At 53.5% G+C, this 14,960-nt stretch overlaps 1 protein-coding gene across 10 annotated transcripts in view; it reads right to left on the bottom strand.

The window, feature by feature from the left end:
* Positions 1–14,960, bottom strand: part of TLK1 (tousled like kinase 1) — a 967,987-nt gene that overhangs the window by 106,429 nt on the left and 846,598 nt on the right. For all 10 annotated transcript variants that reach the window (XM_085645312.1, XM_085645310.1, XM_085645315.1 and 7 more), the window contains 2 exons: positions 491–602; positions 305–412 (listed from right to left, as the gene is read on the bottom strand). In XM_085645312.1, the coding sequence (XP_085501438.1) occupies positions 305–412; positions 491–602 (220 nt within the window). The remainder of the gene's footprint in view (positions 1–304; positions 413–490; positions 603–14,960) is intronic.

The raw sequence follows: 14,960 nt of genomic DNA, 5'->3' as shown, positions 1-14,960 counted from the left end.
AATAGGTGTAGTCACTGTACCTTGCGACTCAAGAAGAATTCTTTAAAAACACAAAAAACTTTCACACAGCCAAGCCCCACACTAGATGGTAGGAGTATGCAAAGCATGTGTATCTACAGACAAACATTCCTCAAACAATGCATTATCACACGTTTGTAAGATACTAAGGCACTTTATGAACACATTATAATTGGCCAGATGGATTTCAACAGTTTGGAAAAAGATAGGCAGACAGAAGTACCAAGTGGTATATTTAATTTACTTTATTTCTGGTGCTACAGTTAAAATATTTAGTGTTACATACCTTTGCTTCATTACTTGCAACAGGTTTGACTGGAAACTGAACTTCTGTAGCTTTTAATATAGTGTTTTCTTGTAAGATGTCTTGTTGGGATTGGTTGTGACCAAAAGGCTGAAAAACAATATTACGATTGAATTTCTAAATCTCCACACCGCTTTATCTGATGAGGTGAATGTTAAAGTTTATTACCTTCCTGCCGTAAAGACACTGGAAGAATATTACTCCAATGGACCACACATCAACTTTGTTAGATATCTTTGGTGGTTCTTTGCCTACCACAAAGCATTCAGGGGGCAAGTACCTGTAGAAAGCAATTAAGGATGAATGAGTAAAACTGATTAGATGCAAAACTGCTGTTCAACCAGATATTAGATTATGAAAGGACTTTTATTGTACAACAGTGCCCAATATATCCGATTCTGAGCAAAGAAAGTATGCAATAAATTAACATTTGCCAGTTAAGCAAGTAGGAAGAAAGACAATCACAAAGGGAATTTAAAATATTCTGACAACCATATAAGCATTTTATTACTCTAATGTCCTTTGATAGATTTATGTTCACACATTAGTAAAGAACAAGTTACTTACCTTCGGTAACAATGTATCTGTAAGAAACATTAGTTAGTTAGATTCCTCACCTTAGAATATCCCCAGGCGTTAGGCTGGATCCGGAAAGATTTTTGTAGCAATACCCCTTGCGCGTCGCTAGGCGTCATCTGCGGCTCCGCGTCAGTCGTTGGCGTCGTGCGCCGGAATGACGTCGGAGTACTTAGACGCGGCCCTCACGCGCTGACGTCAGTTCTTGTACATAGCTTTCCGCGCCAGGAACGCAGAGCCATGCAAGAGACCGACACTGGTGCCAAAAAAGTCTAGGGCCCTGAAAAGGATAACCTTAACCCTAGATGTCGGTTCGCAGAACGGGGAGGATGGGTGGGTCGGTGAGGAATCTAACTAACTAATGTTTCTTACAGATACATCGTTACCGAAGGTAAGTAACTTGTTCATCTGAAAGAAACACGTTAGTTAGATTCCTCACCTTAGAATAGATACCCCCGCAATACCAACCCCGGTGGTGTGTCTGCGAACCAAGATCACACCAGAAAGTCCTGGAGAACAGAACGGCCAAAGCAGCCGTCTCTCCGGACGTGGCTGTCCAGGCAATAGTGCTTGGCGAACGTGTGCAACGAGGCCCACGTCGCCGCCTGACAGATGTCCTGCAAGGGAACTCCCCGCCCCAGGGCAGTAGTCGCCGCTGTGGCCCGGGTGGAATGGGCTCTCAGCCCAACAGGAGGGTCCTTTTTTGCCAAAGAGTAACAGACCTTGATACACAAAACGACCCACCGTGAGATGGTCCGCTTGTGTACAGCTTTTCCCTTCTTAGCGCCAACGTATCCAACAAAAAGTTGGTCGTCCACCCGGAACTGTTTGGTGCGATCCAAATAGAAGGAGAGCGCACGTTTTCGGTCCAGACGGTGGAGCCTCTCTTCCTCTCTGGAAGGATGCGGAAAGAAGGTGGGCAAGGTGACAGACTGCCCGATGTGAAAGGGGCTCACCACCTTCGGAAGAAAAGAAGGACGAGCCCGGAGGACAACCTTGTCCGGATGAACAGACAGAAAAGGAGGCTTAGATGACAGAGCCTGGAGCTCACTCACCCGTCTAGCCGAGGTGATAGCTACCAGGAAAGCAGTCTTAAGAGTCATAAGACGAAGGGGACAATTGTGAAGAGGCTCAAAGGGAGCACACATCAGAAATGTCAGGACAAGATTCAAATCCCACTGAGGCATCACGAAAGGGACAGGAGGGAACATGTGGGTAATGCCTTTAAGAAAACACGAAACTACAGGGGACTTGAAAAGAGAGGGCTGATCAGGAAGCCTCAAGAATGCAGAGATTGCAGAAAGATAACCTTTCAAGGTGCCCAGAGCAGAGCCCTGCTGGGCCAAAGAAAGAAGAAAGAGAAGAACCTCAGAAAGAGGGGCGGAAAGGGGATCCACAGCCTTTGCTGTGCACTATGCCACAAATTTGTTCCACCTGCAGGCGTATACCGTTTTTGTGGAGGGATGCCTAGCTGCCAGAATGACATCACAGACTTCAGGAGGCAAGTCAAATGGCATCAACTGCCGCCGCTCAATCTCCACGCATGGAGGTGGAGGCTGGACAGGTTCAGGTGGAGGACCGTCCCCTGCTGCTGCGACAGAAGGTCCTCCTGAAGAGGCAGACGTATCGGAGGATCGGTTAACATACTGAGTAGCTCGGGATACCAGTACCTTCGTGCCCAATCCGGAGCCACTAAGATGACTTGGGCCCGGTCGCGCTTGATCTTCAGCACTCTGGGCAGAAGTGGTATAGGCGGAAAGGCGTACAACAGACCGCAACTCCACTCGCGACGAAAAGCGTCTCCGAGCGAGTGCCGCCTTGGAAATTCAAACGCACAGAACTGCTGACATTGCGCGTTCTCTTCGGTGGCGAATAGATCTAACCAAGGCTCTCCCCACTGCAGAAAGAGACCTTGCGCCACCTCGGAGGTCAGACGCCATTCGTGATCCATCATGCACCGGCGGCTGAGTTCGTCTGCTCTGGCGTTCAGAGAGCCCACCAGATGTTGAACCACCAGGGTGATGCCCTGGTGTTCCAGCCATGTCCAGAGGCGCAGAGCCTCCTGACAAAGGGTCCACGACCCCACCCGCCCTGTTTGTTGCAATACCACATGGCGGTGGTGTTGTCTGTGAACACCTGCACGACACTTCCCCGGACAGAGGGAAGGAAGGCTTTCAGTGCAAGCCGGATCGCTCTCAGCTCCAAAAGGTTGATGTGGAGTTGAGTCTCCGCCGGAGACCAGAGTCCTCTGATCTCCGCCTCTCCCAAATGGCCCCCCCATCCCAGGAGGGACGCGTCCGTCACTACTACGTGCTCCGGTTGGGGTAGGGAGAGGCATCTGCCGCTGACCCAATCGCGGTCTGTGAGCCACCACTGCAACTGCTTCGCAGTACCCTCCGAGATCAAGACATGGTCGGACAGGTCGCCTCGATGCTGGGCCCACTGAAACTTCAGGTCCCACTGCAGAGCCCGCATACGGCGCCTGGCGCAATGCACTAACAGGATGCAGAAGGCCATCAGCCCCAGAAACCACAGCACCAACCTGACCAAAACCCAGGATAGAGGCCGAAAGATGGGAATCAGAGCCTGAATATCCCGGACCCGCTGTTCCGGAGGATAGACCCGGAACTGCGCCGAATCGAGAACCGCTCCGATGAAAAGGAGCTTCTGGCAGGGACTCAGGTGCGACTTCGGAACATTGATGGAGAACCCCAGCGAATGCAGGAGGTCGGCCGTAGTCTGGAGGTGGGAGACGACTTGCTGGGGCGAGCCCGCCTTCAACAACCAGTCGTCGAGATAGGGGAAGATTGGAATCCCTGATCTGCGCAGATGAGCTGCGACCACCGCCATCACTTTCGTGAACACCCGAGGGGCACTGGTGAGGCCGAAGGGAAGCACGGTAAACTGAAAATGCTCTTGGCCCACCGTGAACCGCAGGTAACTCCGATGGGCCGGCAGGACGGGGATGTGGAAATAAGGGTCCTGCATGTCCAACGCTACCATCCAGTCTCCAGGGTCTAGGGCAGCCAGAACCTGAGCTAGCGTGAGCATCTTGAACCGCTCCTTCCGAAGGAAGGCGTTGACGTTCCTGAGGTCCAAGATAGGGCGTAGGCCCCCTTTGCCCTTCTTGGGAACCAGAAAGTAGTGGGAATAGCAAACACGACCTACTTCTGGCCCAGGAACACGCTAGACGGCCTCTTTGTCAAGAGGGCCGTGACTTCCTCCCGCAGCAGATTCAAGTGATCCTCCGACATACGGTGGCACTGCGGTGGCATGGCTGGAGGGGTCGTCTCGAAGGGGAGGGAGTAGCCCCTTCGGACGATTTGCAGCACCCACCTGTCCGACGTAATGGACCGCCAGTGGAGCAGGTGATGGTGAAGTCTGCTGCCCACTGGGGTGGGATGGGTCTGAAAGCACGGACTAGGAGGGCTTTGAGGCGGATGCTGCCGGGGTGGATGTGGACTGACCGGCACGTTGTCCTCCCATACCGCCTCGGCGGAAACAACGTCCACGACCGCGCGCAGGTTGATTTGGCAGCCGGTGGCTAGGCGGACGTGAGGAGGCGCCCCTTCCCTGGACACGAAAGGGGCGGAAGTTCGCGGCCGTGGGGCGGAGAGACCCAAGGACTTGGCCGTAGCCTGGGAGTCCTTGAAACGAGCCAGCGCACTATCTGCCTTCTCACCAAAAAGGCGAGTGCCATCGAAGGGCATGTCCATGAGAGAACTCTGGACATCCCCCGAGAAAGACGTGGATCTCAGCCAGGCGTGACGCCGGAGCGCCACCGTGGTGGAAATCGCCCCACCCAGCGAGTCCGTGGTGTCTAGTCCACACCGTATAGCATGTCGTGCCGCATCTCGCCCATCAGCAAGAGTCTGGGCAAGCAGTGTCCGGTCCTCCACCGCATCCCACAGAGAGTGGGAGTAACGGTCCAAAAGGCAAGCGGTGTTCAAAGACCGCAGCCCCAAACTCAGGGACGAGAACAGTTTCTTCCCGAACTGTTCCAACCTCTTGGATTCCCTGTCCGGGGGACTGGGAAGTAGAGGCCTGGATAACCAGACTCTCAGGGGTGGGGTGTTGGGACAGGAAACTGGGGTCGCCCGGAGCAGGGCGGCGGCGCCGGGCTACGTTCCGATCCACAGGAGGGACTGTGGAGGGCTTGGACCAAGTGCCCTGTAGAACGTCGACGAGGGCCTCATTGAACTGCAGCAGAGGCTCAGTGGAGCTTGCTGTCGGTTGAAGCACCTCTGAGGAATTTAGTCCTCACGGCTACAGCAGGCAGTTCGAGCCTGAGGGCTTCGGCCGCCTTGCGCAGCACCACTGAAAAAGCTGCACCTTCCTCCGATGCCACAGTCGGAGGAGAGATGAAGCCAGTGTCCGGGGAGGTATCCAGACCACTGGCATCCCCCAGTTTGTCTGCCCAGTTCTGTGAAATTTGGCCCTGTGCGGCCAGAGTGTCCTCAAACCCCTCCCAGTCGCCCCCGTCATCCGATTCCTGATAAACAGGAGGAATGATCGGAGCCGGGCGGTGGATAAAGCGGTCATCCATCGGCGTCGGAAGCGGCATCGAGCGGCGCCGCACCGGCGCCGGACCCGGAACGGGGACAAACTGGGGAACGGCATCGTCCGGAGACGGCGCCGGAGGTGGTACCGGTGTCGGCGCCCGCGGAGGAGGCGTCACGCGGTCGACCGGTGCCGACAGAGATCCAGGGAGGGGCCCGAAGGCGCGCCGGCCAGCGTCGACGGCGGAGCCAGGCCTCTCATGGCCGTGAGGAAGGCACTGACCTCGGCCGGCGTCGCGTCAGTCCCAGGGACCGGAGGGTATGGGGACGGACGCGGCGCCTGAGGCTCCAACGGAGCCACGGGGGTGGAACCACCTGGACCCTCGGCCGAGTCGCGCGACCGGCGAGGGGAGTCCGAAGAGCGATGTCGTCTCTTGGACTTCTTGGAGCGCTTCGACTTACCCAAAGAGCCCAACGAGCGATGGCGTTGACTGCGGCTCCGCGACCGGTCCTTGGACCTCCTCCTGGACCGGGACCTCGAGCAGCGCGGAGCCGAGTGGCGGAGCTCGAGAAGCTTGCGGGACCGCTCCCGCCTAGCCTTCGAGGTCACGGCCTGACAGTCGAGGCACAACTCCGCGTCGTGGTCTGCCCCCAGGCAGTTGAGGCACCGGCGATGGTGATCCGTCACCGACATCAGGCGATGACAGGCGTCACAGGCCTTAAACCCTGGCATCCTACTGGCACCAAACAGTCGAGTCGACCAAAAAGAGTCAAAAAGTTAGTCAAAAATTGGACTAGGGGTAAGCTCTTCCCGGATCGGCGCTTACCGGCGCGGAAAAAAGAAGAACTGACGGCAGCGCGCGGTGCCGGCGTCTAAGTACTCCGACGACGTCATTCCGGCGCACGACGCCAACGACGGACGCGGAGCCGCAGACTACGCCTAGCGACACGCAAGGGGTATTGCTACAAAAATCTTTCCGGATCCAGCCTGACGCCTGGGGATATTCTAAGGTGAGGAATCTAACTAACGTGTTTCATTCAGATACTTATATTACTAATCTTTAAAAGATTACTTAAATGTATTTTAAGAAATTAATCCTAGTGCTCAAATGCATCAAGCCATGGGGTGAGGAGGTTTAAGCACTCAGGAGAGCGAGCGCCTATAATATGCAGCACCAGAATCATGAACGAAAGAAAAATTGTCGGTTTTACAGATGTTTAAGTGAGACAACTCATGGGGTCAGCGCCAACTTAGAAACCTGCAGTATTGAAACCCAGCATGGCCAACCCAGTGCATAATCCTTCACAGATCAATAGTGCAATTAACGGAATCAATTGCCTGGAGACACTTCAATGTCTGATGTGCGCTATATAAATGTAACTATCAGACCTAGGCCAACTTTACAAATGGAGAAAACCAGCACTTAGAACCTGGTCCGTTATTAAGTTTATGGTTCAACACATTGTTCCTAAATATACAGAAACAAAGGGCAGGGTAGGGCGTCTGATTATTGTGACAATGCCTCATTGGAAACAACTGAACAGGATTATTTTCCTGCAAGTGGTACTGCTGTACCTGTAGTACAAGTTACTTACCTTTTGTAACACTCTGGTGGACACGCTAACCAGAGTCTTCACCTTTAGAATATCTCTAGGTGCCAGACTGGATATGCCACACACTGGTTGGCTGTGTTGTGCATCCTGACAGAGCAGAGCTGCATATAAGAGCCACTCTGGTGTGCTGACAGTTGTGTGTCTTTCTTTTGAAGGCCCTCAGACAGAGTGTAGGACTATTGTTGACAGCGTGTTGACCTTTAAATTAGGATCTTTCGAGACTGTAAAGAAGCCATTGCACTGAACCTGGAGGCGGTCCACGAGAGAGCCCAAATGCTGAAACTATTGGAGGCACAGATACCCACGGAAAGGCTCAAAATTGCCAGCAAGTGTTAGTGACCAGAAGGATGCAAGAAGTCAGTAGGCCAAGGAGGCTATGAACTGCTAGGGCTTGTAGAAATGCTAAGGCCTGGAGAAAAGCCCCTTCCCGCAACATCAGATTCATATCCCAAATCCCTCGGGGAGATGCAAAGTTTTGCCCCAATGAAGCAAAGGTCCCAAAAATCTCAAATTGAACAGCAGGACCACTTTGGCATTCTGACACCAGCTTGGTTGAGTTTCCCTTCGGCAGCCAATCATCAATGCACAGTAATACTAATAACCCTGCCATGTGACTATTAACAAGTTACTTGCCTTCGGTAATGCTCTTTCTTGTAGAGACCATCTAGCCACAGATCCGTAACCTTTTGAATATTCACTAGGCGTAAGAAAGGATCTGGCACTGTTGTGATGCTGTTCTACTCTGGAAATGACATGCGGAGCCTACATTGCCACATCCATGCGTTGACATCCGTTACTTTCAAGACAGTCCACGCCCCCTAGATGTAGAGCCCCAAACGAAAATTTGTATGACCATTGTGCGGATTGCTAGTTTTGGGGTCTTATTAATGGAAAGAGTAATCACCGAACGGGTAGGGTAAGTGGGTCAGTGAGGAATCTGCAACTAGTTTCTCTACCAGACAGCGTTACCGAAGGTAAGTAACTTGTTCTCCTGATAGAGAAGCCGTAGAAACAGTAGGCAAATCCCTTGTACAGATCTTACAGGGCAAAGTACAGAGGTCATCTGCGAGGGGCAGCACAACAGCAAGTCTCCTCCTCCTCTTCTGCCCCTCCAACCAGTGCAGCAGGGAAACAACTCTAGGTCCACCATCCTATAGCATGCTTGTCCCCTGGCAGAACGGGTGTCCCATTTTCTACAACATTGGAGGTCTATTACTACAGATCTCTGGGTGTTCAACATCATAGAGAATGGGTATGCCCTACCCTTCCGGGAGTTTCCCCTTCCTTTCCCTCCCAGTCAGGGTTTGTGCTTGGAAGAGCACCTTCTGCTTCTCCAGCAGGAGCTTCTCTCATTACTGCAAAAAGGTGCGATGAAGGTGGTTCCGGAGCAGTAAAGGGGTCAAGGATGCTACTCCTGGTACTTCCTGATTCCCAAAAAGGACGGTCGCTTGGAGAGAACCCTGAACCTAGCAACCAAGTGTGCCTCCTAGTAGTCACAGACCATACCATCGCCCTGGCAACTGAATCAGCAGTGTCCAGATCAGACTGTATGACCTGGCATGTGGCAGCTTGGGCATCCGTCAGTACCTTCGAGAAATGCCCTTGAACTTCCTCAGGCAGTTTTGGGACCACCTCCCTAGCAGAGTCCATAAGGGCATGGATGTAGCGACCCAAAAGGCATGTTTCATTTGTGAACTGGAGGGCCATACTGCCGGACAAGAACACCTTCGCAGCTTGCTTCATGTATTTAGACTCCCTATCTGCAGGTGTAGATGGGAAGCAACATGCAGACTGCCTTGAGTACGAAGCTTGGACAACCAAGCTTTCTGGCGAAGGATGGGTGGACAGGAAAGCAGGATCCCCCGGAGCCACCTTGTACCTCCTTGCCACAGTCCAGGACACCGTTGAAGCAGACATCGGCTTATGTCAGACATCAGAATTGGGCTCTGTCAATGCCTTGTTAAAAGGAAGTAAAGGCTCTGAGACAGAGGAAGGAGAATGGAGTACCTTCGTCAAAATATTAGATTTTAATTCCGTTGTGGGAAGGGGCAATTTCAGCAGATCCGTTGCCTTCCTGATCACAGCGTGATAAGTGGCCACCTCCTGCATCGGGAGACCTAATGGAGACGAGTGCTCCCATTCAGGAGAGGAATTCAGGCTGCTAACATCCTGTAAACGTTCAAAATCCAGATCCGGATGCACAATCTCCCCTTCCTCAGCCTCTCCATGCTCTTCCTGGTATTCTTCGTCTTGAAATAATCTCTGTGCCTCTCTCCGAGACCTCATCCTAGAAATAGGCGTCGATGGTGCCAGATGCGGCGTCGGTGACTTCGGGATCGGCGTCGAAGCGAGGTCTACAGGAATAGTAGTGGATGCTAGTCGAGGTAGAGTCGGCGCCAGTTCAGAACTAGAGTGCACCGGGAAATTTCCATCCAGCGGCGCTCGCCCCTCAAGAAATTGTACCGGCGAAAATCTCGGCGCCCGAAGAGACCAACTCCCTGAAACCATCAGCATAAAAGGTGCCCGAGGGAAACGAGGTGGCAAACCTCCCGGGGAAAATGCCAGTGGACCCATGGGGCCAACAAGCACACCAGTAGGGTTTGTCGCTCTGGCAAACAAGCCAAACATTGCATTTAAAAAATGCAACGGATCCGTACCCGGAGTCGGGAAGGCAGGATATCACAGATCCAGAACGGCAGGATATCCCGGATCCAGCACGGCAGGCTCTCAAGCCACTCTATCAGCAAATTTGGTTCCGGCTGTGGCGCCGGAGACCCTGGAGCTACAGGTGGAGTGGTCGGCTTCGGCAACTGTCGAGGCATTGCTTCTCTCAGAGCCGTTGGAGTAACAGCTCTCGGAGCCAGAGACGGGGCTGGAGTAGCCCGTCAGGAGAAGGAGAGATCGTTTCGATGACGCCTGGGACCTGGGGACAGACTTCAGAGTAGCATCCTTCGACGAATGACACCGAGACCCATGACGTCGTTTTTTCTCGTGCTTCTTCAACAACATCGAAGTATACGGCGTCAGTGACTTGGAAAGGGACCTCTATCTTCTTCAACCCCTTTTCTGCTTCTTGGCAATGAATAATTTGGCCTCCCTCTCCTTCAGCGCTTTGAGATTCATGCGCCTGCACGAAGAGCACTCCTCAACGTCATGGTCTGATGAAAGACACCATAAACAGTCTTCATGGGGGTCAGTGACAGACATCTGGCCCCACATTCCCTGCATGGCTTGAAACCAGATTTTGAGTAGCCATCCTTGATGCTACAAAATCACAAAAATCTTCAACAAAGAAACTCCCAGAAATAGAGAGCCTTGGGAAAAAACCATTACGAGTCAACGGCACAGAAAAAAGGGAACGGACGTCAGCACGCAGATTAGGTCTTCTTATGGCTCTGATGACGTCACGTGGAGTCGTGTACGGAGAGGTTCCATTGTGAAGTCCTCGTCAACGTGGGGGAGCTGTGGAGAAAACTTTCCGCGGAATGCTGCGCATTAGGGTAACTCAAAAGGTGAGGAATCCACACGCAGATGTATCCTTCAGAAGTCCTCTGTTCTTTTTCAGAACTAGAAAATAACAGGAGTAGCTACCAGTATCAATTTCTGATGCCAGTACGCTTTCTATGGCTCCCTCATCCATGAAAGCCTGAACTTACTTGCGTAGAAGGGAGAAAAAAAACATATCTTTCCTGCAAAAGGGTGACGATGTGCTTCCAAAGGCAAACTGAAGTGATTTTAATGCGCCAGGGAACGGATTATTGCATTGGCCCAGCAAACCAGGATACTTTCTGCACGATCCCAGACCTCTAACCCGAAAAATTTGGGAGGTCTGTTGAGGCAGAATTTGGTGTTGCCTTTCTTGGCTGTCTCTTCCGAAGCCTCGAAAAAGGGCAATGTTTTTGGGGAAATTGCTGCATGGGTGCTGGAAGCCAGGGGAGAGTGCTATAGCCTTACTATCTTTAATGCTCTCCAGAGCAGCGTCTACCTTGTTTCTCAAGAGACGGGGCCATCAAATGTCATGCGCATAAGCAATGCTTGGACATCACTAAAGAAACCCGTGGATCTGGCACATGACCATTCTAAGCACCACAGTGGTACCAACTAATCAAATGAAGCAGTCAGGAGTGTCTAGGCCTGACCTAATGGCATACTTTGTAGCACATTGGCCATCTTGTATCATCTGCTGCAGATTGGCTCAGAGGTCATCAAGGATCACGGCAAGATGCCACTCCCACAACGTATGCTCATGGCTCCCCAGGATAGCTGATCTCACGGATCTGAAGGCAAGGCTGGCACAGGAGAGCAGCTTTTTTCCCCAAAGGCCTCCATGCTTTCGGACGGTGTCTGGAGGGTAGTTGGGAAGAAATTAGGATTTAGTGAAAAGGAGGAGCAGCTCTGAGGAGACATGCCCCGACTACAGGACCTCTGTGCGATGTTTATTTTGATCTTTACTGAAAGAAGCTGACGGTCAAGGTATCCTGAGCTGCAGTAACCCCCTCCTTTGAAAATCCTCCATATTGGTTCACGACTCGACCCTGCCCTGTTTGTTGCAGTACTACATTGCAGTGGTGTTGTCTAAACACCTGCACTACTCTTCCTTTGACAGAAGGAAGGCATGCCTTCAGTGCAAGACAGTCGCCCAGAGCTCCAGAAGATGGATGTGAATCCCGGACTCCGCCAGAGACCAGAGGCCTCTGATCTCCGCCTCTTCCATGTGGCTGCCCCATCCCAGGAGTGACGGATCTGTCACCACTGTGAACTCTGGTTGGGGAAGGGAGAGGGATCTGCCGTTGATCCAATCCTGGTTCGTTTGCCACCACTGCAATTGGTGTGCAGTGCCCTTTGAGATCTGGACGCAATCGTGAAGATTCCCGATGCTGCGCCCACTGGAACTTCAGGTCCCACGGCAGAGCCAGACTATGCCACCTGGCATGATCCACCAGCAGGATGCAGGAGGCCATGAGGCCCAGCAGCCTCAAGGTCATTCTCACCAAAACCCGGGAAAGAGGCTAAAACATCGGTATCATAGCCTGAATATCCCGGATTTGCTGCTCAGGAGGATAAGCCCAAAACTGCGCTGTATCCAGAAATGCTCCGATGAAAAGGAGCTTCTGGGAGGGAATCAGGTGTGACTTCGGCACGTTGATAGTGAACCCCAGCGAGTGCAGGAGGTCCGCTGTAGGCTGAAGACAGACTGGGGCGAGCATGCCTTTAACAGCCAGTCGTCGAGATAGGGGGAAGACTGGAACCCCTGATCTGCGCAGATGAGCTGCGACCACCGCCATCACTTTCGTGAACATCTGAGGGGAGCTGGTAAGGTCAAAGGGGAGCAAGGTAAACTGAAAATGCTCCTGGCCTACCATGAACCGTAGATAATGCCTGTGGGATGGCAGGATGTGGAAGTAAGCGTTCTGCAAGTCCAACACTACCATCCAGTCTCCAGGGTCGAGGGAAAAAAGGATCTGAGCTAATGTCAACATTTTGAACTTCTCCTTCCAGAGGAAGCGGTTGACGTCCCTAAGATCCAAGACAGGATGCAGGCCTTTGTTCTTCTTGGGTACCAGGAAGTACTGGGAGTCACACCCATGACCAACTTCTGGGACAGGGACTCGCTCGATAGCTCCGTTGGCCAAGAGAGCCGAAACCTCCTGACAGAGAAGGGCCAACTGATCCTCCAACATGCGATAGAGTGTTGGTGGCATGGAGGGAGGGCTAGTCTCAAAGAAGGACTAGCCCCTTCGGACTATCTGCAAAACCCACCTGTCTAACGTGAAGTTGTGCCAGTGGGAGAGGGGAAGGCGGATCCTGCTGCCCACTGGCAACTGGTGGCCCTGAAATGTCGGACTAGGAAGGTTTGGAGGCTGCTGCAGAGGGGGCACTGGTGGACAGTCCTGCCCGCTGAACCCCAGACCCACGGCCCTGGGTCCCACGTCCCCGGCTGCGCAGAGGCAGGGTAGCTTGCGCCGGCCTGTGGCCCTGGGTGGAACGTGGTGGGCCACCCCTTCTGTAGCCACGAAAGGGGCGAAAGGCAGGCCGAACGGGGCGAGAGGTGGCAGCGAGGCCCAAGGATCTGGCAGTAGCCCTAGAGTCCTTGAAGCGCTCAAGCTCATGGTCTGCCTTGTCGCCAAACATGTGATGGCCATCAATAGGCATTTCCAAAAGCGTTGATTGGACATCCCCAGGGAAACCAGTGGACCTCAGCCAGGCGTAGCGTATCGAGGCTACTGACATAGAAATCGTTCTACCCAGCGAGTCGGCAGTATCCAGCCCACATCGTATGGCGAACGTTGCTGCATCTCTACCCTCTGCAACCGCACAGGAGAGTACAGCCCGGGCCTCCTCCGGGCACTGTGGCAGCACATGCGCAACCGTATCCTACACAGAGTAGGTGTAATGGCCCAAGAGACATGCGGTGTTCATCGACCACAGTCCTAAGCTGACAGAAGAAAACATCTTCTCAAGATGGTCCAGCTTCTTGGATTCCCTATCTGGGGGAGCAGTAGGGAACGCACCTTTGGATGTCAAGGCTTGGATCACCAAGCTCTCGGGGGTTGGGCGTTGGGAAAGGAAAACTAGGTCGCCCGGGGCAGGGCGGTGGCGTCAGGCAATCATCCTATCCACAGGAGCCCCTCTGCTAGGCTTGGACCAAGTGCCCAGAGGGATGTCTGCGAGGGCCTCATTGAACCACAGCAGGGGCTCCGAAGAGGCTGCTGCCGGCTGAAGCACCTCAGTCAGGAGGTTAGTCCTAACTGCCACCGTAGGAAGCTCAAGGCCCAAGCCTCAGCCGCCCTACGCAACACCACGACGTAGGTGCCCCCCTCCTCCGTGGCCACAGTAGGGGGGAGAAAGCATACCAAGGTCTGGGGAGGTATCCAGACCACTGGCCTCATCCAACTCCTCTCTCCAGTCCGGCTCTTCTAGCTGGTCTGCCAGAGGGTCAACAGACTCCTCTCATTCCTCCTCACCCTCATCTGGCCGCCACTTAAGGCGATAAGGAACGCCAGCGTAGAACAGTGGTACAACAGTGCCAGTCGGCTACGGTACCGGCGTCGGTCCGGCTCCGTGCCCAAGTCAAGGGGGAGGCCGGGGTCGATGCCGGCTGGGGACACAACTGGCGTCGGAGGTGGCGGAGGCATCATCAGAGGAATCGGTGCTGGGGGATGTGTTGTGAGGTCGACTGGCACCGATCCGGATTCAGGCCTGGATCCCTGCGGCACCGGAGCCGCCGGCAATGAAGGCCTACAGCCCCCAGCCGAGTTTGCGGGGCCCAAAGGCACACTGGCAGAGTTGGGCTGTTAAAGATGGAGTGGAGGGCTTCGTAAAATGCACAAAGCTGGGCAAGGGAAGCTCCAGCTCCCGGGAAGGGAGGGATGCTCGGAGCCGTCCCAGTAGGCTTTGCAGGCAGAGCCAAAGGACGACGGCCTTCCGCATCCTGCGACGGACGGGGAGAAGGGGAAGAGCGACGGAGACTTCGAGGAGGAATGATGATGGTGACTCCGTGACCGGTCCAGCGACCTCCCTCTCAACTGGGATTTGGAGCAGCGTGGAGCTGACTGACGGGCCTCCAGAAGCTTTCAGGACCACTCCCGCAAAGACTTTGGGTTCATGGTCCGACAGTCTGAGCACGACTTTGGGTCGTGCTCGAGGCACATGAGGTGCGGGTCCGTGACGGACATCAATTGTGACAGGAGTCACAAGGCTTGAAGCCGGTCCGACGATGGGACATCCCTATGTGCACCAGGAGTCTAACAACTCGAAACAGATGTCGACAAAAGTCAAAAAAGTGTTAGTCAAAAAATGACTACGTGTACCGCTCTTTCCGGATCTGCGGTGGCTGGCATGGAAAAAGAAAGAACTGACGTCAGCGCACAGGGTCAGGGTCAAAGTAGATACCGCAACGTTATCCCGGCAATCACAACGCCTACGACGGACACGGAGTCGACCGATGC

The sequence above is a fragment of the Triturus cristatus genome, chromosome 3_1 (genome assembly GCF_964204655.1).
Source record: "Triturus cristatus chromosome 3_1, aTriCri1.1, whole genome shotgun sequence".
In the NCBI taxonomy this organism is placed as follows: Eukaryota; Metazoa; Chordata; class Amphibia; order Caudata; family Salamandridae; genus Triturus; species Triturus cristatus.
Note: the sequence above shows the minus strand (reverse complement) of the source record. Positions and strands in the feature narration are given on the sequence as shown.